Source organism: Myiozetetes cayanensis, unplaced genomic scaffold (genome assembly GCF_022539395.1).
Source record: "Myiozetetes cayanensis isolate MyiCay16 unplaced genomic scaffold, myiCay2020 scf10, whole genome shotgun sequence".
NCBI lineage: Eukaryota > Metazoa > Chordata > Aves > Passeriformes > Tyrannidae > Myiozetetes > Myiozetetes cayanensis.
The window spans coordinates 33,229,242-33,255,696 of record NW_026086605.1 but is presented as its reverse complement, the minus strand read 5'-3'; the positions used below and the strand labels follow the sequence as shown (position 1 = coordinate 33,255,696).

The 26,455-nt window shown below is 47.6% G+C and overlaps 1 protein-coding gene across 2 annotated transcripts in view; it reads left to right on the top strand.

Moving 5' to 3' along the window:
- MICU1 (mitochondrial calcium uptake 1) overlaps positions 1–25,495 on the top strand; it is an 82,441-nt gene extending 56,946 nt beyond the window's left edge. For both annotated transcript variants that reach the window (XM_050339685.1, XM_050339676.1), the window contains 5 exons: positions 2,076–2,273; positions 14,743–14,880; positions 18,296–18,404; positions 23,269–23,358; positions 24,706–25,495. In XM_050339685.1, the coding sequence (XP_050195642.1) occupies positions 2,076–2,273; positions 14,743–14,880; positions 18,296–18,404; positions 23,269–23,358; positions 24,706–24,866 (696 nt within the window). In that variant the 3' untranslated portion in view covers positions 24,867–25,495. The remainder of the gene's footprint in view (positions 1–2,075; positions 2,274–14,742; positions 14,881–18,295; positions 18,405–23,268; positions 23,359–24,705) is intronic.
- The last annotated feature ends 960 nt before the right edge of the window (positions 25,496–26,455 follow it).

The following is a 26,455-nucleotide window of genomic DNA, read 5'->3' as shown; positions in this document are numbered from 1 at the left end:
TGGTGCCTGCATCAGTATCAGCTCCAACTCTTCATCCTTCAGCATGTAAACTGTGAGTTTACTCCTCTTTTTAATTAAAAAGTTGGGTGAAAAGTAATGAACTCGCAGGCAGTGTTACTGGTGATTTCTCTTCAAACCATTAACTATTTTAATCGATTTTTTTTTTTTTTTTTTTACTTTTTTCCCCTTCATCTGGTGCAAAAGATGAAACATCACAAACACTTAGGCTGAAATATGAACAAAAGCAGTGGAGCATCTCAGTGCTCCACATCCTGGTACAATTGATGAGCTGTGGGCGAGGACAGCTCTTTGCTTTCTGGGCATTGGAAAGATCACTCAAAACAGGGACCAGTCAAATAATTTTGGCTCCAGTGCCCACAGGTGGATTCTCAAACTGTTCCGCCGCTCATTATAGATGGGAGAGGAGAAGAGAGCTGTGGGGTGCCACATAAATAACAGCCAGGAAAAGCTGCTCTGTGGAGCAGTCTGCAGTGTGCTAAACACTTGTGTAGAGACTGGGACAGCTTTCCAAACTGGTCATAAAAACTGCATTGCATCAGACAGTTTATAAATATTTGTCTCCGGAATGCGCCGCGTGCAGAGCTCGCGGTGGAAGCGGAGCACAGCAAAGTGAGGAGCTGCTGTTTACAGTGCAAAAATCACGGAGTCCCAGAATGGTTTGGGATGGGAGGGACCTTAAAGCTCATCTCATTCCACCAGCCCAGGTTGCTCCAAGCCCCGTCCAACCTGGCCTTGGACACTTCCAGGGATGGGGCAGCCACAGCTCTGCTGGGCAACCTGTGCCAGGGCCTCCCCACCCTTACAGCCAAGAATTCCTTCCCAATATCCCCCATCTATCCCTACCCTCTGGCAGTTTGAACCCATTCCCCTTTTTCCTGTCACTCCAGACCCTTGTAAATAGTCCTTCTCCATGTTTATTGTAGGCTCTCTTCAGGTACTGGAAGGCCACAATTAGGTCACCCCACATCCCTCCTCACATCACAGGGCATATTTAAAAAAAAAAAATCCAAAACCAAAAAAACCCCAAAACCTTTTTCATGTATTTTTTTTCTCCCCTCTTTATTTTCTCCTCATTTTAATTTTCCCTGTAATGGAAGAACAGCCAGCAGTGCCTGTTTGGAGGCAGCATTTCAGCTGAGGTGATCCCGGCAGCGATAACGCGGCATTTTCCTCTGGAGCATCCCCTGTGGGATTGTTCCAGCGCTTTCTCCCTCGTTAGGAAAAAACTGAACACGCCAAATACCACACTAATGAGGTTCTAGCATCCTTTTAACAGCTGGAACTCTTGGCAGCTGTTTTTCTTCCTCCCTTCCAACTTCTGTCGGCGGGAGGAAGAGGCTGAAGGCAAAGCAGTGGTGTTTGCTGGAGCTTTGGGAAGCCTGTGCTGTCAGGTGGCTTTTTTTCCCCCTCCCTTCTTTCTCACACTCATTATCTTTAACACAAATCCTTCTGTATTTGTTGGAAAGGATCAATTTCTACACAGAAAGCAAGCCTGGCTTCTCATACCCCAGCAATAATCATTCAGATGGGCAGGTGCTGGGAAGGTTTAGGAGGATATTTGAGGGATGGAGAGAGCAGGTGAGTGTGTATTTGGGTTGGCTGCCCCCTTGAATTAGCACAGGACCCTAAAAATAATGAACTCTGGGATTTTTCAGGCTGTCACATCCTTCAAGATCAACCTTTTGGCATGCTTTAGGGGGTGGGAAAGTTTTTTGGAGAGCCCTTTGCTCTGGGTGGGACAGCCCCAGGGATGGAGGAGCTTCCAGAGCAACAGGCAGCAAGGAGGGATAGAAAACCCCTGGATTTGTGCACAAGTGGAAAAGAAACGTGGTGTGAGCTCACAAAGGTGTGCAGTAAAGGAGTGGAAGCTCCAAAACACTGTGCAGGGTGTTTTCTTCCTCACAACTGCCATGGCTTTTTCACCTCCCGCAGCTTTACCGGGAACAAGCTGCTCTCTGCTTGACCAGGCACAGGATCAGCACTGGAATGTTCATATGCAAACTGGGTGAATTGTTTCTTAAAACTGACTTTAAGGATTTCCCTGTCATCCCCAGGTGCAGAGCATCATTCGCTCCCAGACCAGCATGGGGATGCGCCACAGGGACCGCTCCACCACGGGGAACACCCTCAAAACCGGCTTCAACTCCGCCCTCACCACCTACTTCTTCGGGGCAGACCTGAAGGGCAAGCTCACCATCTCCCACTTCCTGGAATTCCAGCGCAAGCTGCAGCACGACATCCTCAAGCTGGAGGTTTGGGCTGTTTCTGTGCTGCGGGAGCAAGGGCTCAGAGGGAATTTGTGCTCCTGGATCGAAGCTGCCCCCAGGGAATGTCTCCAGCATTTGTAGGTTGCTGGGGTTGGAGCAGTGTCTGGCGTGTCCTGGGGTGTGTCCCTCCACGTGGTCCTCGCCTGGCTGTTGCCTTGGCACTGCTGATGGGGATGATGGAGGTGATTTAAGGAAAAACAGTAGAGTGCTGTGAGTGGCCTTGTGGAGGAAGGTTTCTGGTAGTCCCTAATCAGTGAGCTGTGCCCTGAAGGACCAGGGTTTAAAACCTTCCCCAAACTCTTCATCTCTGCTTTTGTCCCCACTTTTTGTTTGCCTCTTTATCCTGAGTATTTTTGCTGTGTTCAAGCCTTGTTTGAATCCTGCTAACAAGGTGTTCTCTGTGATGTGACCTCTGTGGTTCACTCCTGGATTAATATGTTTTATGAGAAATGTTGTCCATCTCTCTTGAGTTTTTTACCTTTCAATTGCATTGAAATTCTCTTTTTTCTTGGTATCACTGTGAGTTAACAGCAGCTCCTGACCTCCTGCTCCTAATCACATTACCTGGATTCAAGCATCAGGCCTCAAAATGTGGTTCTTTTGTATAAAATGAGCACAAGAACAGCCATGGGGGACCTGCTGGTCTGTGTCCCAGCTCCCAAGTGGAGCTGACTCAGTTAGAAATGGTGCCCATCACTGCATCAGGCTCAAAGGTTCGACCTGGCTCGAGCAAAGCCAGGCTTGTTATTTGCAGTGGAGATGAGGATTTGTGCACAAGAAGATCCCCCACAACAATAACCTTTTAGGACAACAATATTCAGAACTCTGCTGCTTCAGTCTGGTGTCTGATTGTTCACATGCTCAGGGTGTGTGATCCAGCATTTTAGTAAGTTCTTATTAAGTCAGTCTTATGATTTTAAACTGAATTTATTCCCTTTTTTTATTTGCAGTTTTAAAATTCTAAGTAAAAAAAAAAAGTACCCGAGAACTACTTTGTTTTTTATTATTCTATTTTATGAAGGTAATTGCTCAGTTCACTGACTTCATTTTGTGGTCATTAAAGCAGGTGGTGTGGGGGAAAGCAGTGCTGGTTGAAGACAAGGTTCTTTGTGAGCTGGGAAGTGTCAGTTCCTCGGTGCCTCTGCAAATTGAAACCACTAAAATACTTTTGAAGTTTAAGAAGCATAAGCTGCAACTTGAATGCAAAGGGAAAAGAAATAAGAGATTATTCTGTCCTTTTTTTCCCCACTGCCATGTTCACTCCAGAGGTGGGCACTGGAGTATTCCTGACCCTCTGCTCCATCCACAGGTCCCCAGTTATCTCATTAAGAAGCAACAGGGATTTTTTTTTCAGTTTCATAGCACTTGTTCTTCTTTTCCTCCCGTGCCAGTTTAGTTTTTAATGATTTCACTCGACTGTGTGTCTTCCTGGCGAATGTGTGTTGCCTTTCTAATGAGTTGGTTGTTAATTGGGGACAGTAAAAGATATCTATGCCTCGGCAGGTTATTGAATATTATAAAGGCAGTGCTACTGAAGCCCTGACAGCCCCCTTGGGCGCAGCACCGTGCTGTGCTTAGCGTTTCTGAGCCTCATTTCAGCTGGAACATTCACCTGTGCAGGGGGAAGGGTTCTGTCCTGCCAAACTTAATTTTTTTTCCTGAGTTCATGACACTAAAGCACCCAATTTTTCTGCTCGTAGCTCTGGTGGATTTAGGCACTGCAGGCCTATTTCTGTCCTCAGCATTATGCAGTGGGGCTTCTCTTTGGCTTTTATCTCTTCTGACATGATCTCCCACCTTCCTGTTTGATGTGTTTGTTCCCAGTTAAGCAGCTTTTCACACGAGTGTCTGGTGGGTTTGTGCTGCTCCTTTTCCTAATGAACTCAGCCACTTAAAAAAGCGGGATAATTCAGGGATGAGATGTACCTTGAGGAGAGAAGGATTTACCTTGACCCATGCAGATGAGGGAGAACGTGAGAAGTGCTGCTCAGCTGAACTCCTGCACCCCTCATCTGACTCCTCCTTTGCTAGCTTGGTACAATTGGAACGTGTTCTGAAACTGGGATGTTAATTTGAAACCCAGCTTTTTGTTCGTGTTCAGAGTCTGAAACTCCAGGAAGGTCTCTGGGGAAATGCAGGTCTGAAAAATCTCTCCAGGGGCTGCTGCAGCCCCCCAGTGACATGAAACCTCTGCTCTCAAACTGGGACACTGACTTCCTCTCTCCTAAAAGAAATCTACTTTAAGCAAGCCCTTTTTTAAAGCTCTTCTCCCTTCAGCTCAGGATCCAGGCATTTCTGCAGTTAATACACTTGAGAGTTGGTTTCTTGAGCTGACTGAAGGTGGAACAATACTTTCTGACCATCTGAACCCACTTTCTTTCTTCTTACTGATTTTGGTTCTTTTTTTTTTTTCTTTTTTAATCAAAATATCCATGCATATTTCTTGCTAAGATTGAGCACAGACTATCTCAGGGGATTTAGATGAGACAAAGCCCTGAACATTTCAATGTTCCTTGTGGCTGAAGTGCTGACAGCAGGTTTAAGTAACCGTGGTCTGGTGTTTTCTTCTTCTCTTCTGCCTTTTTTTTTTTTTTTTTTTTGATGCAAGTGCTTTTTCCATCCTTTTATGGAAACTCAACAATCAACTCAGTTGCAGGAAGGGTAGGATGAGAAAAGTAACCACAGGCAGAGGTAGAGGAGAAGGTTTTAATGGCTTATTCCAACTTTTATTTTTTATTACAGGTTTGTCTGGGCAGATTCTGCAGCTCTAACATATCCCTTTAGGACAGAGAGGTTTTGGGGGGTTTTTTTATCTTTTTTGAGTGAAAACTCTGTGAGTTTGGAAAATGAATAAGACTTGACATCATTATTTATGCTATTTCTGCTTGTTAGTGCCTGTCCTAGATATTCCCATATCCTTGGTGGACCAGAAGGAGTCCCAGCCAGCCTGTGGGGACTTTCCAGCCTAAATTTTTCCATGGTTCTGGAAGTGCATGTAGAAAACACAAAGGCCTTTGTTCTCCACATCTCTCAGCCCTGCCAGGCAACCCAAAGCCTGCTGATAGCACTGATTGAATCACCAGAAAAGTCTTCCAAGCAAAGCAAAATGGGATTCTCTGAGAATATGGCAAAGGTGCAGCAACAGCATTCCTGTCATCTGGAAAACCCCTCATTTCCTGTGTCTGTTCTGTGACAGGTGGTGTGGGAGGAGCTTTTTTATCCTGGAAGTTCCTGTTTCTGTGGCTAATGCCGGTACAGTTGCTGCCTGGTTTGGTCTTTATGAAGAAGGGGGGCGATGGATGCTCTTCCATCTGCACGCACCTCCTTAGAAAGTCCTGAATCCCTTTGGATCTCAGCCCTGTCTTAACAAATATTCTGGTTTCAGAAGGCTTTTCTGGTGCTTTGCAGTCTGGTTTTAAGGTTTATTTTGAGTCTGTAAGTGCCTTTCTCTTCCAAGTCCCAGGGCTTGGTATCTGAGTAAACCTATACCAGGTGTTAAAAGCTGCTGTGTTGTTACCAGTTTAGTCAGGATTTTATTTTGGGGGAGGGGTCTGCCTTGTTTTTAACACAGGCAACAAAGTTTGCAGCAGTGAGTCACATATCTTTGTATCTGCTGCAATGATTTAGGTGAAAGACAAGAGTAACTTAAGTGAATTGTTTTGAGTGGCCTGAAAAATGAAGTCTGGCAGGGTCGGCTTGGCTGAGCTTTGTAAGGAAGGGCCCAAAACTCAGACTATTTGGAGGCCAAGTTGCTATCAAACTTACACAAGGTATTTTTATTTCATTTTAAGTCACTGCTGTGACAGTCATGGTTTGCTGAGTTGTCTCTCAGAGTTGTCCTTTACCTGCTGATCCCCTCACTGTCAGCATTACCCCTGGCCTGGCCACCGTGGGAGCAACGATGATGGGGGCTTAGTGCCAAGGAGAGGGGAGTTACCAGGAGACCCTGCAGACCTATGGCCTCCTTCTTCTGCATTTCATGGTTTGGAAGTTCTAGGGAATAGAAATGAGGCTGATGTCCCTGCCTTTGTGATAGACAGCCACGAAAGTGTTGTAGGTGACAGAATTTCGTGGGCATCTCCAGTTAAAAATGGGATCATCTGACCACCACGAGAAGTTTCGCATCGGCAAACTCTGCAGTTAAGGAGTCGCAACCCAGCATTTCCATGTGGAAGCTGGGAATTTCTAGGCAGGCAGTTGAAACGATTTGGACAGCTTGTCATGTTTTTGGTGGCATTCAGAGCTGGCAGCCTGCTTTTGTCTTGGCATGTGAGTGCAAAGTGTCACACGAAGCTTTCAGGTTGACCGCGCTGTCTCAGGGGCTCGGGGAGAAGCTGGCATTCAGTTTTTGTCCAATGTCAACCAAAGACTTGGGAGGAATTCAGAGTGGGACATCAGTATGGAAAAAAAAAAAAAATTGAAGATAGGGATAAGTTATGAGGCCATGGCATGTGCAGCTTAAAGGAAAGACAGAAGGGAGATATAACTGTCTCAGTAAACATGAGGAGTCACTGTGAAGGAGTCTGAGGCAAGTCATTTTCATCAATCAGGAACAGCAGAGCAGGCAATGAAATGCTTAAGTGTGCACCAGGGAAAGTTTAGTTTAGATCCCAGATAGGTTGAATTTCTGTCCCTTTTTCTGTTAAGCAGAGGGGGAATGGTGGCAGGTGGGGTGTTCACCACCATGGATGAGTTACTGGAAGCTGTGCTTGGTGCCTCAGTTGGAAGATGCCATAAACACTGTTCCTGACTAACTCCTCCCCCTTCAAAGTGGGACAATCATCTGCACCAGAGAAATCAAACCCTCCCAGTGCCTCACTCTGAAAGGGGGAGGAAGAGTCAGGTACCAGCTGTGGGGTGGTTTGGGGGGATCGTAAGACCATCTGCATGTCAGCCGTGAAATCACAGAACGTTCTGAGCTGAAAGGGACCCCCAAGGATCATCCAGTCCAACCCCTCGCCCTGCCCAGGACACCCCAACAATCCCACCCTGGCCCTGAGAGCATTGTCCAAACACTCCTTGAGCTCTGGCAGCCTTGGGGCTGTGCCCAGCCACCCTCTGGGGGGAAGACCCTTTCCCTGAGATCCCACCCAACCCTCCCTGGCACTGCTCCAGCCATTCCTTCAGGTCCTGTCACTGATCACCAAAACAGTCAGTGGTCCAGGAGTGTGCCAGTGAGGCTGGGGTGGTGCATGTGCAGCTGCTTGTGAGCACAGCTGGAGCAACTGTGCCCTGCTCTTTTTTGGGATGGATGCTTCATGGGCAACCACCACAGTGTCTGCTGAGAAAACCCCTGCTGCTGCTTTTGCTTGCATTTGAACTGGGTACCTTCAGTGTGGTTGATGCAGTGGCTCTGCAGGGGAAGCCGTGGAGGATTTTATTGGAATTTCTATTTATTGCATCATTAGTAGCAGTAGAAGGTTTTGCTCTGTAACAACAGGCTCCTCTGGTTTATGAAGGGTGTGTAAATCCACTGCTGAGCTCCCGCAGTGCAGCTGAGCCCGGCGCTCCTGCAGGCAGCGCAGCCTTCTGTGGGACCCCTGCAAACAGAATGCCAGGAGTGGTGTTTGGATTAATTACGTTGCCACCAGTGTGCGTGGAGGTTTGCACTGCTGAGTCCATAAAGTAGAAGGGGTGAGCTATTTAGCTCTTGTTCTTGTGTGCACAGCCACGTTAACCAAGAGCCAGGTAGTGCCAGAAGTTGTTGGGGAAGAGGTCGGGGGTGTCTGTGTGAACATGTTCTTCCAGCAGGTATTTGAGTTTGGCCTCATCCTTATGCTGGATGAACAAACACTCCAGTCCTCTTGCTCTTTTCTCCCTTTTCAAGCTCCAGACTCAGGGCTTGTCCTGCACCTCCACATGTTGCTGGCTGTGCTTCAGCCCCTGGCTTTACCTCTCCTGACACGTCAAGGACGTTGGAGCAGGACGCAGGCACTCCCTTTTCCCTGCTAGGCTGAATTAAACTCCTGCAAACTTACTCTTCTTGGGGGATTGAGCACCAAGGTCAAGCAGAGACAGGCCGTAGGAGAGCTGTAGTTCTTAATAAAATTGTGTACAGCGGTTCCTTGGAGACCTGTATTTGTGTTTTCCAGAGTAATGGCTCGACTCGGGTACTTGCGGCTCTGCTGTCCCGTGGATTTCCCTGCAGGGGAAGGTCAGGGACTTGTTCTGCTCCTGAACTTTCCTCTCCTCTCATTCAGCAAGCGTGTGTAGGATGGAAAAGCTGCTCCGTTCCTTGTAGCGGGAGCATTGTCAAGGGCAGGAGTGGCAGGAACAGAGCCAGGCCTGGAGAGCAGCCGTGGGAGGAGGTTGCTCATCTCTTCCCCCTCTCCATCCCAGCAATCAGGCGAGCGCTTCCCTTTAATTTCCCAGATGTGTCCTTTTCCCTTAGTGTGACTGATTCCTTTTCTTTAGGTTTCCATCCTCTCATTCCCTGGCTGCACAGAATTTCAGGACACCGACGTCTTCAGAGCTGGCAGGAAGTGATTTTGATTCATGAGGATGAAGTTCAGGTCCGACCATCTTTACATAACCCTTTCTTTAATTGCTCATTAAAGCAGGACAAGTGGCTGGTGATGGGAATGAATTTTTTCCCCCTCGCAGGCAGCAGTGCCTTGCCAAGGTCAATGCAATCTCCAAAGCAGCTATCCAACATCTGGCCTGCTGGGACTGCACTGCCACTGACAGATGGACATTTTTAACCTGCCTGCTACATATTCACTTAAGCAGAGGGGGAAAGTGTGAACAGGGAAAGCATTTGGAAGATTGGATTTTTTTTTTCCTCGTGTGAAAATAGCTCCCTTTTCTTTCATTTCTTTATTATTTTTTAAGATAGAGAGAAGCCAGCTGCTGCTGGGAGCGTTTTTCCTGACCTGATCCAGCTGTACAACCCCACACTTGAGTCCAGGGCATGAGGCAGGGGAGGGAGTGAATGGGCAATTAAATAATTCCGGTGCTCTGCCTGGTTTCATGAAGCTGGGAGGTGGTTTCCCCAGCCGAGGACCTGGAGGGGCTGGCTCTGCCTGTCCCCTTGGAGCAGGGAGTGCTGTCAGCAGTGGGCACCTTTCCAGCTCGGTGCAGCACAGGGCAGGAGCTGCTGCAGGCAGGGAGCTTCCCAGCCTGTCCCAGCCTTCAGAGCCTTCAGGGGTGGGGAGGTCGTGGTTTGCTCCTCTGTGTGGTTTATCCAGTGCTGGACCGACTGCTTGGGCTTTGCTGTGCCCAGCGTTGCAGGGCAGTGCCCAGAGCAGCCTGTTCCAGCCTGGGTTTGGCATCTCCTCCTCTGCATCCTTCCCATTTTCACTTCTCCCACTGTTACATCCCGCTCTGATCATCTTTAGAGCTGTTTTCCTTGAGTGGCTTTCACCAAATAATGCAGTTTGTGGGTCCCATCTGGTGGCTCTTTTGCAGGCTGAGCTTTACCTTGCAAAGCCCAGTGCTTGTCCTCAGAAACCTTTTAGCATAATTATTAAAAAAAAAAAAACACAACATAAATTAGTATTTTAGATCATTGATCTTCCCAAATAAAAAGCCTTTAGGAACTTTTGCCTCTCTTCTTTCTGGCAGTAGTTTGGTGCCTGGACAAACGCTTCCATTTACTCACAAATCCATTAAATTTTTTTTGGACCGAGGAGGTCGCTGGGATTTAGGAAGATGTATGGTGTTTTCCCCTTTTTTTCCCTTCCTGTCATAGTTGTATATGCAACTTGACAAGAGATCCTGGCAGCCTGCTGCTCCAGAACAGTAAACAGAGCCAGTGCTGCAGTAGTTTGCAGATAAATAATGTATTATGGCCTGTCAAATAAAGCTTTGAGCAAATACCACTTTAAAGGGTCATATATATACTGTGAATCTGAATATTACCCTACCAATCATTATTTCCCAGACCCCTTTAATTCCTTGTTATGCACACAGCCATCTCTCAGAACAGGTCACCTTTTCCCACTCCCCCTAAACCAGACAGAATTAGTATTTGCAATATTTCTGCTGGGGATGTTTGTTTAACCAGAAGAAATAAGCTCAAAAATCCTCTCTCGACACTTTTCCCTCCATCTGAAAGTCCTTGTAGATTTATTTTTCTTCACTATCTCAATTGGAAACGTGGCCCACATATTTTATTTTCTTTTGAGATCCTTGCTTTGAGATTTTAGGGAATACATCATTTGTTTGATTGGCTTTTAGGAGAAGCCTTCCTGGAGATTTAAGAGCCTCTAAAATACAGCTAGATATTTAGCTAATATGAATGTTTGGAGAGGGTAGGAGCTATATCCTTTTGGCTTTGCCTTAGGAAAAGTCTGGGCTGTGATTTCATCATGCTGGGTCGTGTTTTATCTGGGTGTTTCCCTCTTGCACTGATGGGGTTTGAGGCTCTTGCTGGCTTTGGTTGAACCCCAACTCCTTTTGCTCCTGTGCCAGGTGGAAGGGCCTGATGGTTATTTTTTCCCCTATGAGTGCTAGTGGTTATGACAAATTTATTGAGGAGGAAGGAGAGTCAGGTGGAAAGAGAAACCTTCCCCTGAGAAGTGTCTGGTGCCTAATCTTGACCTTTGTTTTGGTGTTTTTTTTTTTTTGAAGGAGGGATGTCCTGGAGCAAGTTGAAACCACTTCATCTTACATTTTCTTTCTGTGTCTCAGCCACACAGCTGGTGGTGGCAGAAGGAGAGACAAAAGAGGACCAATGTCTGCACTTAAGAACTTCCAGCAGGCCTTTTTTATTTCCTTCAGTCAAGTAATGTGTCTGAATTGTTTCAGGTGGATGCTTCCCAGAGGCTGGGATTTGATTTCCTGCAGGGGAAGGTGGATTGAGTTAGTTGGGGTGGTGGTGGGGAAATAGTGAAGAAAGGAAGAAGGATGATGGATCTGTTGTTTTATGGTGGATCCTTGTGTGGCCTTTCTATAAAGTTGAGCAACTGAGGGGATGTGGAAGCAGAGACAACTGCTTATTTGCCTTCTGCTCTGCTCATGTGAGGGAGCTTTTCCTTGGCACAGAAAGGAGAGTGGGGTTATTTTTTCAGACAGGAAGCTGAGCTAGAAGGAAGCTTTACCTGCATTTCAGCTTCTAGGGGAGGATGAAGATGCTCATCCTGTCAGATTTGGGGAGTTTGGAAGTATTTAGCACATGTTTCAGATCACAAGCAGTCTTTTAAATAAACAGAAATCAGAAAGTACCCTGATGTGTGTCAGGACTGCCTGCTGGGATTGGGCTAGTGAAGCTGAGTGAGACCCAATTCTCCTGCCTTCTTCCCTTCCCATAGAATGGTTTGGATTGGAAGGGAGCTAAAAGGTCGTCCAGTGCCACCCCTGCCATGGGCAGGGTCACCTTCCACCAGCCCAGGGTGCTCCAAGCCCTGTCCAACCTGGCCTTGGACACTTCCAGGGATCCAGGGGCAGCCACAGCTTCTCTGGGCAACCTGTGCCAGGGCCTCCCCACCCTCACAGGGAAGAATTTCTTCCCAGTATCCCATCTAACCCTGCTCTCTGGCAGTGGGAAGCCATTCCCTGTGTCCTGTCAGCACAGTTCCTGACAAACTGCATGTTCCACAAACCCCTTGGATTTCTTTTCACTTCACATCGGCTTTTAATGAATTTCAAAATACCGCCTTTTGTATTTTAAGCTAATCCCTTCAGCATCTCAGGTGTCCTGGCCTGCAGGAAGGACCCTGGCAGGGTTGTTATTTCATTATCCAGGTTGGGGTGTGGATGCAGAATCCACTGCTGGCACCAAGTGGCTGCGGGTGGAAGCTGCTCCCGAGGTGTTGGACTCCCCGGCCCTCTGTCTTGTGTGTGGAGATTCGGGGGCTGCAGTTTGAAAAAGGGGTAGGATCCCCCATCCCCTCCTTTTATTCTGATGGGGGGGTATCCTGTGTGGGAGCTGCTCCATCCCGCTCTGGCTGGTGCCATGCCAGATGAGCAACTGCTTTGGCCCTGCTTTTCCTTTTCTTCAGGACACAGGAAAGGCAGAAAGGCTGTCAGAGCATTTGCATGCCTGGAATAAATCCCAGTGTGCTCTGCCCTTGGATGCATCCCATCCTCGTAGGGTTTGGGGTTGTTTTTCCCCCTGAGTAACTAGGAAAATAACCTGTCCAGGATCATCCCACACACGGAGGCAAAGGATTGTGATAACCTGGGAAAGGGCACTCCTTTTCCTGCCTTTTCAAATACCTGGGGGGTTTTAACACTTGACAGTTGTTTGTAGGCTGTGTATTAAGTACTGAAATTAAAATTACAGTAGGCTTTGTACTCTCCTTCATTTCCAAGTGGGTTGTCCAGAAGACTTTGCAGAAGGCAGGGGAGTGCAGATGTGCCTCTGGGAGGCAGGGAGATGGGAAAAGGGGTGTCAGGGATAGCTGGGGTTGTTATTTTGCAGCAGAAATCAAGGGATTTCCACCCACAAATCCTTTGAAGCCCAGTTGCTTTAGGAATAAACACAACTGCTGCCATACCAGCAAAAAATAAGCAGAATTGTCTGCCTGAAATTTGCCTACATCATCTTTAAACTACGTGCCCCGTTCATCCCTCCTGTAATGAATTTAAATGCATCTGACACCAGCTGGGAGGCAAGTTTTGCACTTTCTGTATCCATTGCCGTGATTTTGCTGTTTTTTCTCAGTTCAGTGGTGGCTGTGTTGGAATTTGGGAGCTGGATGTTGAGCAGCTCTCTCTGCCAGCCCCTTTCTGGACTGACCTTTGCAATGAGCGCCACTCTTGGGCATCTTGAGTGTTTTGGTTTAATGTTAGAGATGCTGATTTTAAAGTGAGATAAACCCAGAGTAGGCAGCATTAATTCCACAGTTTTCAGGTGTTTGTGTTTGTGGTTTTTTTTTTTTTTTTTTCTTGTGAATAATTGTATGGACTCATCACTGTACCTGTCAGACACCTGCAGAAATTAAAAGTCAGAACCAGTTTTGGAGCTCACAGGGAGGGAGGTGAGTTGATTTATTCCCAGGGAATCAGGATGATTTGGGTTCCAGAGAGTTTGTATAAATAAGTCATTCCAGTTTTCATCTTGGATTTCATTTATCTTTATTTTGTCCTTTAACATTATCTCCTAACTGTGCAATAAGACTGATGGGCTGATTTAAGATTTTCTGAGCATATTCACCACTTATGGGGTTGATTTGAGATATTTGCACCGGGTTCTTAGCCTTTAATAAAAGATGCTGCCTAAAGCTCCGCTAAAAAAACTTGGGATATTTGAAGGCTGGTGGTAGAAAAATGCTGGTTTCTGTCTTTGGGGATGAAATCAGGAACATTACAGAAGAAGAAAGAGTTGGTGCTGCTTTTGAACCAGTACTGGCAGCGTCCCTGGGGTGTTGTAAAACTTGTTTGCATTCTTCAAGCATGGCAGAAACTATTTTTGCTTTTTAATGAAGAACATACTTCTCTTCCAAATTATTTTTCCCCCTCCTTTCCCCTGCACACGACAATGGAAGAGGCCCATGTCTTGCAGCCTCAGTAATCCCCAAATCCCGTGTCACGTGGCAGTAAAAACCACAATCTTCTCCCCAAATCCTGCGTGGGCCACTCAGGTGAGAGCACAAGGTGCCAAGGAGCAGAATTTCTCCGCTGGGGAGAACCAAACCAACCATCCAAACCCCTCCTGCCCTGGTGTTCCATGGAGAAAAGCAGCCAAAATCTGGCTGATATGCTAATAATTAAAACGTTACTAGCACAGAAGAGCAGCTGAGGCAGGAATGGTGAACTCACCGGGCAGCAGAGTGTCGAGTAACTGGTACCACGTTGTTCTTTACAAGTTTAAAGATTAAATTTGTTGTTAAATGTCATCTTCTGGCTTGTGATCAGCTGGAGTGTCCAATGTATGTTTTCTGATAAGTTTGAAGGGATATAATTTATACCAAACAAGGGATCCTAAGTGGTGAGATCTGTTAAACCAGGTGAAGTCTTACGTGTTTGTAGAGTCACAAAGAGGTGGGGAAAAGGAAGAGGAGGAAATCTGCATTATTCAGTGAGCAGAGACCTGATGTTCCAAACCAGCACCTTCCCAAGGTGGGGAATTGCTCTTCCCTCCTCCCCTGTGAAAGCCAGGAGATAAAGTACTGCAGGAGAGATGGATTAATGGAGAAAACCTCCTGCAGGGAAAACACAGCCGGCTTTGGAAGGGTCAGGGGGAGCTGGGAGGAGCTGAGGGCGAGGAGAACTTGGGGAAGGTGAAGTCTGGAGACATTCCCTCGCTGGGACACTGACCCAGGGCTTGGAGCAGAGAAGAGCTAAAAGTGAGACTCAGTTTATGCAAAGACTTGGCTTTGGTTTATTGACAGCAGCTGTGGAACCGCCTCCTGCACCTGCTGCTTTTGAAGCCCTCACTGGCACATTAGCTCAGCCCTGCCAGGTAAAACTAAGGAGGGCGAGACGCAAAGGCTTCTCCCAGGAGTTTTCCCGGGAGTGGCACGCGGGGAGAACGTGGATTTATCCGACTTCTCTGTCGCTTGGGTTGCAGTTTGAGCGGCACGACCCGGTGGAGGGGCGGATCACGGAGCGGCAGTTCGGGAGCATGCTGCTGGCCTACAGCGGGGTGCAGTCCAAGAAGCTCACTGTCATGCTCAAACAGCTCAAGAAACACTTCCAGGACGGAGAGGTCGGTGGCATTCACAGAAAATTGGGGAGGTTGAGGTGTGGGGGGGCAGCTGTTTCCGTCTCCTTAGGGAAAGCATCGGGGAGACGCCCTGGCAGGGAGAGGGAGGAGATGGGAAGGCAGTGGGCAGTGCAAGCTCGTTCCTATGGAAATGGAGGCTGTAATTTGAAAAATTAAATTTGCTGAGCAAATTTACCCTGGCTCTGGAGCCAGAACAAACATTGCTCCTGGTTCCTGGCTCGACCTTGGATTAATTAGCTGCTGCGACCGGGAGGGGTTATTATTTAGTTATTAATTTCTGTGAAAAATTATTTTGAGGCACTCACAGTTTAGAGAGGGATAAGTTTGCAGACCCTGCACTCATTAATTCAGTGTGAGACCTTGGAATAAGACATCCACAGCACAAGGACGTGCTTTATCAGGTAAGGCAAGTATGGGGCTGAGGAATTACTTTGAGCATTAGAATTTTACATCTGCTCCTATAAAACTGGAATGTTCTTTTATTAACTGGGTTATAAACAAGCAATTCTTCAAAATGAGAATGGATGGAAAGTCTTTGGCTGCCTGTTGGGCCAGGCTGGCTGTTTTAGAGCTGCTTCCTCCTGACATCAGAACTGGAGTTTATTTCTTAAGTGGTTTAGATAGATGCCAAGTGTGTTATAACACACAAGTTTTGACCAAGGTCTTCTCCTTTTTTGTCCCCTATTGGTGCCTTAATAGGACTCCTACATTAACAGGAATGATTTGATTTTTCCAGGAAAAAAATACTTCAGTGCAGCATGTGTCTAACAGAAATTATCAGCTCTGATATTTGCAAATAATCAGTTCTTTTGCTGTGATTTTTGGTTTTTAATTTGTGTGTGTGTGTGTGTGTACAGATATTATTGAACAGTAGCTGGATGAATGAGAAAATAGGCAGAGGGATTTATTTTGGAAGGCTTCTTACAGCAGATGTTTTCTTCCTTTCATGTGTAAGCCGAGCCCCTGACATCTGTGCCAGAGGAAGAACTTTTTTGTTTTTACCTTATTCCTCATCCCCAGATCAGCTAGACTGTGTTTCTATTTGCAGACAACCAGATTCAGAGCAAGTCTTTATCTTCTTTTTATTCCAAGGACTTTCAAGGAGAGGAAAATGGGGAATAGGACAAGACAAGGGGTGGAATTGTTGGAAAGTTCACGATTCCTTACCCTGGTGAGGATGAAACTCCCAGTAACTCTACCAAAGCCACCCAGCAAGCTTTCCCTTGAAAATGCAGTTATCTTGTGAAAGCTTTCTTATGGAATCTGCCAAACATCCTCTTCCTTGTCTGATTGTCTGATGTCCTCTTCCTTTCCTGCACAAGGCAATCCTGGCAGCCTCCAAAACCATCAAGCTCTGGGTTTAATCTAATCCTTAGCTGTTTTCCAGCATTGTTACTCTACATTCCTGCTTTTGGGAGTGTTTTCTTGTATTAACCGATAATCTCCTTTTTATTTTTATTTTTCTCGAGGAAAAAATCCCATCTTACCCTGGATATGTGAACTTTGCATATTCAGCAGAGCTGCTTTGTGTAAACTTGCTTGTGATTGTCCTCCTCAAGTTATACTTACACGGCTGCTTTTCTCCCAGTGAGAAGGACCCGAGTCCAGTCATATTTACAAGCAAAGTATTTGGTATATTTATGTCTCCCTAACCACTGGGAAAGCAAGCTGGCTCTTCAGGAACTCTTCAGAAACTCATGATTCATGTCACTGTCTGTGTGTGCCTTGGGGGCTGGCTCAGGTATTTTCCTGTGGAGGTGGCAGGGGGTGGCAGTGAGGTGTAATTCTCCCTGGACTCCCAGGGAAAAAAAGCCCTCATTTTTGAAGGAGGTCTTTGAGCTGTCGTGCTATAAGCAGGTGTTTGCTCCTGGAGCCTGCCTGCTTATGTTGTGTGAGTGTTACTTGAATGATGGAAGGATTCAGGCTTATGAATCAACAGCTGGAGCTACAAAGGCCTTGAGGGAGGTAATCTGTCATCTGTTGACTTGCTGGTACAAGCCTGAGGTTGTCCCAGTCTCTGATTTTATTTGTGTTTTAGTAGCTGGGACAGTGTTAATGCTGATGCCTGTCTCAGCTACAGGATTCCTCAATAAAATATTAAATTTCACAATACTGCTGGCATTGTTGCTACAGAAATTCAGTGTCTGTCCTTAAAGACATCCTCCCAGGCCAGGAGCATGTCAACCAGGAAAAGCATAGCAGGGAGGCATCCTGGCAATTGCAAAGATATTTTCTCTTGTACCAAACAGAGGCATCTTTGCAGTGCTTCCTGCAGAAGCACTTGATTTCTTGGGTTTTTGTTTTTTTTGGTTTTTTGCTTAGGACAGTGTTTAATTTAATTCTGCTGAACATCTCAGGAAGCGGGGCAGGTACACGTTCAAGGAAAGCTCCCTGCAGAGCCACCAGGGATTTTTCCAGCTCTCTTGTCCACGGGTGCTATCCCATTTTGCCATCTCATCCTTTCTGGCCTGGCTCCCTGAAGCCAGGGCTGACACAGCCTGCTGTTCGTGTGTCGGCACTCACGCAGATCATCGGTGCGTTGCCACACGCTCGGTTTTACAGCAAAGATAGGAACAATCTGCAGATGTCAGTGGGAGAAGCCCTTTAAAAATGTGCTTTTTTTCTTCCCAAAGATGACTGGTGGCTTCTTCCCTGGTGAGGAGTTGTTTGAGCAGGGTTACAGCAGATCATGTAGGTTTATATTTGACAGTGCCTGCTGAGCGTGTGCTCCCTCATCCAGACCATGGAAGCTGTGCCCTGTAATGCAGTTGGGATGTTTAATATCTCGCTCTATCAGTCTGTTGTGCCAGGCAGGATAGGAGGAGCCTGGACCTCAATTCCTCTTGACAAGCTGATTTATCTGTCCCAAAGAGGAAGGCTGAGTGGTTGTTACTGTGCTGATGATTTACCCCTTCCTTGGCTGTGCTGGGGGAGTTGGAGGCTCCAGCCCTCGTCCCAGCACTGCTGTGGTTGTGCTGGTGCTAAACAGGTGGATAAAATCAGGTGCAGTGTGAGCAGGTGGGGGTCCCAGAGCTGCAGCTCCTCTCCTGGGGTCTCAGGATGAGGCTGTCCCGGGTGAGCAGAGCAGACAACGATCCAGCCCCGCAGCAAAGCCGAGCGGGGCAACGTCTGTACCTGCTGTGCTCTGCAGAGTCACCTGCTGGGGAAGACCTGGGGCCCCCCAGGGATCCCTGAACCTCGTGGGAGAGACCTTACAGCTCATGGACTATTTCACCTTGTCATTGCAAGTGTGCAGGCTTCCAAAAATAAACGTTTTTGGAGTGTGCACTTCTCCTCTGTCCCTCAGCTTTATGCCAGTGAGCCACTCTGTCCTTTCCAGGTAGTGTCTGTAATCTCCCGTTCCCATCACCATGTGGGTGTCTTCTCTCTGTCCTAGGGGCTGACATTTGAGGAGGTGGAGAACTTCTTCACTTTTCTGAAGAACATAAACGATGTGGACACAGCTTTGAGCTTCTACCACATGGCTGGAGCTTCTCTGGATAAAGGTATTAAAATTTGGGGGGGACGCTGGGGTGCTGAAAGCCTGAGGGAGCACAACTCGTGCCATGTCTTTGGAGCTGGGAAGGTGTCAAACAAGCCCAAGCTGACAGGTTAAAAATGTACCCAAATTGCAATTCCTTCCTGTAATGAGATGTTTCACTCGCTACATCCCGGGATAAAGAAGGATTTCGGGTTTTGTACTTCCCCAGTTTTAGATAGAGAGGAAGAAAGGCTGAAATGTGCAGCCTGGGTGGACACAGCAGGACCATTCTGATGTGAGCAGAGGCAAGATGACCTAGTGAGTGTATCACAGGCTGTGCTTCCAGATCCCAGGGACACCAGTGTTTCTTCTTCATCCCCACCTTCTGAAGCGACCTTTATTTCTCCCTTTACAAAGGACTTGAAAAAACTGTAAAAAAACCAAACCAAACTCTTGCCATCTTCCTTCGTGTGGAGATCCCTGATCCACAGGGAGAGGCACGATCCAGCAGTGGGGCTGGTGGCAGGAACTGCTCAGCCCTGGATTTGTTCCAGCTCTGCTCAAAAATCAGAGGCTTTGCCTAGAAATAAGGGCTGTATGGCCAGATGCTGCATCTCTGATGAGAAATCCAAGTAGTGGCAAGCACCTTTGGAGCTCCCAGGTGTGCTGGAGGGAAGGAGGGGGTGGCACTGGAGCCTCACTGAGCTCCCAGACTGAGCATTAAAGTCTGTCCAGAGTTAGTGTGTGTGGCCAGAGGAGTGAGCTGATTAAACCTCAGAGCTGGTGTTTCCTGGGGAGCTTGGTAATAACGTGGTTTATTGATCAGCCCAATCCATAGCCTTCTTCTCACTGTGTGTTTCCTTTTCTCAGCTGGTCTGGATCAGGTGTGTTCTCAGATCTGACACACTGATGTGAAAAAAGAAAGGCAAAAAAACCACCCCAAACCATACATTTCAAACCAAAGTCCAGCTCTCTGCTGCCAGGATTTATCACAGGTTTCTCTTCTAGATTATTTTTTTTTTTAAAACACTCAGCCTGGGGTTATAAAAAAAAGATGTCAAACTCATTAAAAGTTTTTTAGGCTAAGTGGAAACTCTTGTCTTACTAGAAAGTTAAAGCTGATGTATTCAGGCAGCTGCAAAATTAAACATTTCAGAAGTAAGGTATTCCAACTGGTGCTGTTGTGGGAATATGAAGGCATTAATAGGTTTTTGGGCAGTGGAATTACAGAGGGAGTCAAACATGTCACATCTCTTCCTGTGTGTGTCAGCAGCTCTTCTCATCTTTAATTTTTTTGTGGTGGGAATCATCTGTACTCTTTGTTTTGTATCATAGTTACCTTAAGACTTAAAAGAAGCTGATAGGATTTTTTTTTTTTTTTCATTTCAAAGTAAAAATACCAAGTCTGGGTGTGCTGCTGCTGCTGCTCTGAGCCCTTTCTGCAGCATCCCATGAGGAGATCACAGCCCAGCAAATCCAATTTACTTGGTGTCTGCAGGAAATTAGCAGCTGTCCTGTTGTGGAATGTGTGTTTGTGGAGAATTTAGGGCTGGGTGCAGTTGGTAAATCATTGTGATTGCTGTTTAGTGACGTGCCATTAACGAGCTGGTGCTGGAGCTGCAGCCACGGAGGTGGGAGTGTCTGGTGGGGTAAGGGAACCTTCCTCAGGCAGAAGAGGGGCCAAATTTAAACCAAATAAGCAATAAATGGAGTGTGCTCTCTTAAAAGTCAAGCTTTCACAAGGCTGCTTATTAAAAACTAACAAATGTAAAAAAAGTACTGGTCGGATGGGGAGGAGGAAGAGGATAGTGTGTGTCAGAATTTGCTGCTGACAATGCAGCAAACATTATTATAATTTTAGAAGGACTGTTTAAAATTTAAGAGGAAAAAAAAAACCAAACTGGATGGTACCAAACAGCCAGAGCCTGACAGGCTGTTTTTTGTGCTGAATTGAAGTCACTCCTTCTTCTTCTTTTACAAAGCATCATAAACCTGTATTTTAACGACCCATTTAATAACACCCAGATTATTTGTTAGCCCATCTTTCATTTCCCCAGAAACAGAATGGCTGTCATTCCCTTAAATCATAGGCATTCCTTAGAAAACTTCCCCAGCCTGGGCTCACAGCTGGCAGCAGGATAGGAGCTGAATTCAGAGCTTATTCCCCTCTGGGTGTGAATTGCACTTTTTTTTGGCACTGCATCCAACCAGACCTTCCAGGCAGCCCTCCTGCTGATGGAGAGCCATGGAATAACTCCTTTGGGCTTCAGGGCAAGGCTGAATGGATGCACTTTGCTAGGAATGGGCCTAAGCGAGGGGAGATGGCTGAGCCTCTGGAGATCCTCATGTCCAGCTGGGTCACCTACAGTCAGATTTGGGATATCTCCAAGGAATCTCCTTTCTTTACATATTTATGCCTGTGGATGTGACACAAACAGTGGGTCGGGCTCTGCTTTTTTCCCCTGATCTCTCTGACTTTCTGTTGTGCTCCCTTTGATGTCAAAACAGTTTCTCCTCCAGCTGCAGCCTCACATTTCGAGGAGAAAAAGACATTGATTTGAAAAAAAGTTCAGTGGATTTTTGCTGGTTCTACTTTCATCCAACATTTCCAACTGGGCTCCTCGAAATGAGATGTGTGTATCAATGTGAGACTGATTTGTGGGAGCCCAAAACACGTGTGTCCTGCCTTTCCATCCTGGAATGGCCCAGGGCAGGGAGCCCTGCTCCTGTCACCCCGAGTGCCATTTGGCAAACAAAGGCAGCAGCCCAGCTGGCCATTATTTTGGCCAAATGTGGGATTATTCTTAAGATGGAGGGGGGAAAAGGGGAGTTTGCAATCTGGCAAGGTTCTTCTCTTGGTGAGGAATTGCTCACGGTGTGGTTCTGGGAACTGGAGTGGAAAAAAAGGATAACTGTGTCAGACACTAAACTTGCATAAAATAACTCAGATGGCTCATTAAAGGAACCAGTGGGAGACACCAGTGCATGGAATTTTAGGAGCCTTTCAAAATAGAAATGTGGAACTCATTTTCGCTGGTATGAAGTGCAGGAGACTTTCCATGGAGAGATGGATTCAACCATCCCAGAGCCCCAAATCTGGACAAGCTTTGTTTTAGGAGATCTTTCCCCGGGTAGCACCTATTTTCATTTTGTGAAATGGTAAAAAGAAATTACATGGGGAGGTTTCCCTGAATTTTATTTGCCTCTCTGAGCTACCTCCTGGTCTGGAGCATGTGTGTCAAAACGGAAAGCAGAGCCACTTTCCCCCTTCCTTGTGATTCCTTAAAAACCAACACAATCCTTGCTGAGCACAGCACAGTCACACAACCCCTGGGAAGTAATTTGGGCATCAAGCAAGAGCCATGTGATGGAGCTGACAATTGTGCAGCTGGATTAATCAAAGAGGAAGCAGGAACCCGTAAGGACAAGTTACAGCTGGGAAAACTGCAGCCAGGAAAAATAAATGAGAGGAGAGGAGGGATCAGGTAGGTAGAAATGGAGGGAGTGGGGTGAAATCTCAGCAGAAAAACATGACTTATAATTAAAGTACTTCAGATAAGAGATAATGGTTTTAAACTGAAAGGGGAGGTTTGGATTAGGTAGTATTTTTTCTCTCGGGGAAAAATTAAGCTGGGAAATAAGTTTAGATAATCCTCCAGCAGCACGGGGGGCAGGTGGGAGTGACAGCACTGGCTGGAGCCAGGATTGTATTTAGGGAATGAACATCACCCCATTGGGGAGGAGAAAGGTACCTTTTTACAGAGGGATATGTAAAATCCAGAGGCATTAGAAACTGAATGTACACATGGGAACAGCAGGAGCCTACTTGAGATTATATTTTTTTTTTTAATCCAGCTACTGTGTAAATTCAGTTTTCTCCTGCATTATTTAGTAAAAGGTTTTATAGAGGAAAGGGACACGATGGTGGCTGTGGATTCCTCCCCAAAAGCCCCAAACCTCGCTCAGGTGAGCAGAAATGGGGTGGAAAGCACCAGTAATCTACACATTCATGAAAGAAAAGTCCTGTTAGGAACACTTGATGCAGTTTCTAATTAATCCAGTTACAATATAGATTGGATGCCTATTTTTTTCCTTTCTGACACACAACGCATAACTCTTCAAAATTCCTGTAGGGCCAAGAGCTCTGCAGAGGGACTGGGATGGAGGGTGGAGGAAAGGAGAGGCTCTTTTGGGTTTCAGGCTGGTCTTGTGATGCAGTACTTCCCTCTTTTCCCTGGCTGCAGGGGAGCTCTGCAGCTAAACATTCCTCCCAGTCACTGTACAAAGTCTCTCCAGATGGGGTTTCCTCAGGTCAGGGAAGCAATTTAAATACACTCACAGCAGCCCTAGTCAGGGCTTTTTTTTTCCACATTTATCCAGCAAAATCCACTGCCTAACCCTGCCAGGTTGATGGCTCCATGGACTGTTCTTTTCTAGAGGTGGGAATAAAACTACCAGTCTGGGGAGAAAAGGGAAGTCATTCCTTACAACTCTGTATTTTATGGCAAGGTTAACCTGGTCTGCCCACTGGGGGAGGGTGGAGGAGTTTGTTCTGCAGTTTTTGGCCTTGGGTTGCAACAGGAAAACCAGTTTTTCTTATTCCCAGCCTGCTGGAATAGTTGCTTCAGAGAGTATCACCTTTGCAACACTGTCAGAAGGAGCTGCCAGGAGGTTTCCCGCCTGGAGCTTGCTGTGGTGCTGACACTTCCTTCTGATTTTATAATCAAAAGTGTGGGGGGAAAAAACCATCTAATCTTGGGGGGTGTTTAACATTTATTTTGCCCACCCGGGTGTCAGCAGCCCCTCCACACCCAGGCAGCGAGGCAGGGGGAAGGTGGGGGCTTGGGGGAGCTGTTTTTGAGGCCTGTGTGTTGTCCCCTGTGTTGCAGTGACCATGCAGCAGGTGGCCAGGACGGTGGCCAAGGTGGAGCTGTCAGACCACGTGTGCGACGTCGTGTTCGCGCTCTTCGACTGTGACGGTGAGCTGGGCTTGGAGCTGGGCTGGGAGAGAGGCCATCCAGGGGAAGAAACACAGGGGGGAAAAAATGCCCTGCTGCTCTTTGGGATCTGTAGTGATGCTCCTTTTGGGAAGGGCATCCAGTGGTACCCACCTGCTGAGCGCTGGGTTTGGTGGGTTCAGCTTCTTTCCGCCCCCCTCCCCAGGACTCTACTTTGTGTCACAAAAGGAGCTGCTGCGCTCCAGTGTTGGAAACAAGCCCATCTGGGGGTCTTATTTCCAAAATCCTGGACAAATACCAGCTTAATTAATTCATGGCAGCTCTGTGCCCTGCTGGGCAGCTCGTTGCTCTGCTGGCCCGAGCGCTCTGAGGGCGGTTGTTGCCACACTCAAGCACTCTCGGGTTGATTTAATGAGACTTAACTGCAGTCTTTGCCACCAGGGAATGATGGCAGCAATTCCAACTTGGAAAGCAGGATATTCTGCGTTTGCCCAAAGCTGTCCAGCCAAAACCAGAGCGCTTGCTGGCTCTCTGCTCCTCCAGCACAGTCACTGGGATGTGGCAGCTCTCAGTGGCAGTGGTGGTGGGGCATAAATGTGAACGTTTAAAAAATACATTTAATTATTTTACTCCTTCTTGTCCCTCTTGGTTTCAGCCCTTTCTGAGGTCACATCTCTTGTTTTATTTTCTTCTGTGCCTCAGTGCCACTTTCTGATACGATTTTCAAGCCAGATCATCAGGCTGGAGCGAGCCAAAACATATCCAAATATTCCCCATTTACATCCTCTCAGAGGAGAATCTGCTAAATATTTTGATAGCAAAGCTTTAAGGGGAAAGACTTGGGTTGCCAGAAGAGTCCCTCTAGGAAGGAATCAAGTGGAAAAGCAGGCACAGACCTCTTTTGTTTATTATTTTGGTGTTTCCACTCCATCAGTGTTTACAGACATTACCATGTACACATCAAAAACCTGCAGCGCCGGAGGGAATTTCCCTCACCCCTTGATAGGTTGCTGGAACTTTGCTGCCCAGGGCAATATTCTCAATAACCTCACTAGGTTAATGAATCTTCCCTTCTACTCCATCAAGGAAAATTTGTGCCGTTACCCTGCACTCCTGGAATTTCCTAAATCACTTAAAGCAGAGAGTTTCCTGGGGGTGCATTTGCTTTTCTGCCTCCAGGGCAGCATCCAGAGGGTTGGGATTTACACACCGTGCCTTGGGAACCCTTTCTCAGGGGTATTTTGGGAGGTGGAAGCCAGAGGTGACTTCAGACTCTCCAGGGAATGACGACAGCTGTGCTGCCCTTTACCATTATCACTTTAGGGATGTTGGTGCTGGGTTGCTGATGATTCTCCCTCCTCCTCGCAGGGAACGGGGAGCTGAGCAACAAGGAGTTCGTTGCCATCATGAAGCAGCGGCTGATGAGAGGCCTGGAGAAGCCCAAGGACATGGGCTTCACTCGGCTCATGAGGGCCATGTGGAAGTGTGCCCAGGAGACGGCGTGGGATTTCACGGCGCCCAAGCAGTAGCGGGGTCGGGGAGGAGCTCCCACATTCCCTGGATCAGCCCTGGCGCCACAGCAGGGTGGCCCCGGGCTCTGGCTGTCCATGACAGGAGGTTTTTGTAAATCCAAGGTGTAGATATCCCAGCCTGTTGTTGTTATTTGCAGCTTCTGCTTGCTGCTGGCTCCCTGAAATTCCACTCACTCAGGGAAAAAGAAGGGACTTCCACTGCCACCACCCCCGTGCTGTGCTGTGTGGGAGAGCTGGAGGTGGAGCAAGCTGAACCCCAATCACCTCTGTTAATGCTACGACAAAACAACACCAAGGGTTATCTTTGTTCTTACACTGCTCCTAAGGGAAAGATCCCTGGGTTTCCTGGATCCCACACCAGGATTTCAGATGGCCAAGCGCTCCGTGCCCTCCCCCTGGCCTGGAGGGTGCACCCCTTGGGCCCAGGTGCTGCCTTGGGGTAAGAGCAGCGAAAAGTGGTGGAGCAGCTGACTCTGCTGCCCTTCCTGCCTCACAGGAGGTCCCTGATGGATTTCCTCAAGGGAGAGCCCTCTCTGTGGGGAATTTGTCACGGGAATGTGGTGACAGATGTCTGCTGAGTGCTGCCCTCTCTGTAAAGTGTCCTGTAAAGGTGTTGCTCACAACAACATGGTCGTGGCTCGTCTCTCTGGGTTCCTGGGGCACAGGACATGGAGTGTTTGGGAAGGGGGAGGGGGAAAAAATCCCGTGGCTTTTCCAGAGCTGGAAAGACAAAGGGGATAAATCACTTCTAGAATACTTTGCTTCAGCAGCATAGGAAGGACGTGGAGCTGCTGGAGAGAGTCCAGAGGAGGCACCAAGAGGATCAGAGGATGGAGCAGCTCTGCTGGGAGGAAAGGCTGGGAGAGCTGGGATTGTTCAACCTGGAGAAGCTTTGGGATGGACCGAATTAGGGCCTGAAGGGGCCAGCAGGAAAGATGGAGAGGGACTATTTGGAAAGGATAGAGTGCTAGGACAAGAGTGAATGACTTCCCAGTGACAGAGGGAAGTTAGATGGGATATTGGGAAGGAGTTCTTCCCTGTGAGGGTGGGGAGGCCCTGGCACAGGTTGCCCAGAGAAGCTGTGGCTGCCCCTGGATCCCTGGAAGTGTCCAAGGCCAGGTTGGACATGGCTTGGAGCACTCTGGGCTGGTGGAAGGTTTCCCTGCCCGTGGCAGGGGGTGGAACAGGATGAGCTTTAAGATCTCCTCCACCCCCAGCCATTCCATGATTCATACTGGGATATCGATCCTGCTGGGAGATCATTCCATCTGCTGTCATCTCCTTCCTGCCCTCATTTCCCTGCTCCACTCGGGCGTGGGTCCCATGGCACGCACACGTCACAACCCTCAGGCACAAGCTGGGGGTGCAGGTTTGCCCCCCTGCCTGCAGGAGGGCCTGTTCTTCCCTCTGTGCTGCTCCCCATGGGCAGCCTCCACGGAAACACCACCATTCTCTCCTTTGGAACCCCCGGGGGGACTGAATCCACGGAGCAGCCCAGAGCATCCTCCTCCCTCTTCAGCATCTCCTTCCTTCGCCGTTCCCGGCACAGGCCTGAAGCCCCTGTTTACAAGGCAGGAAACTTGAGC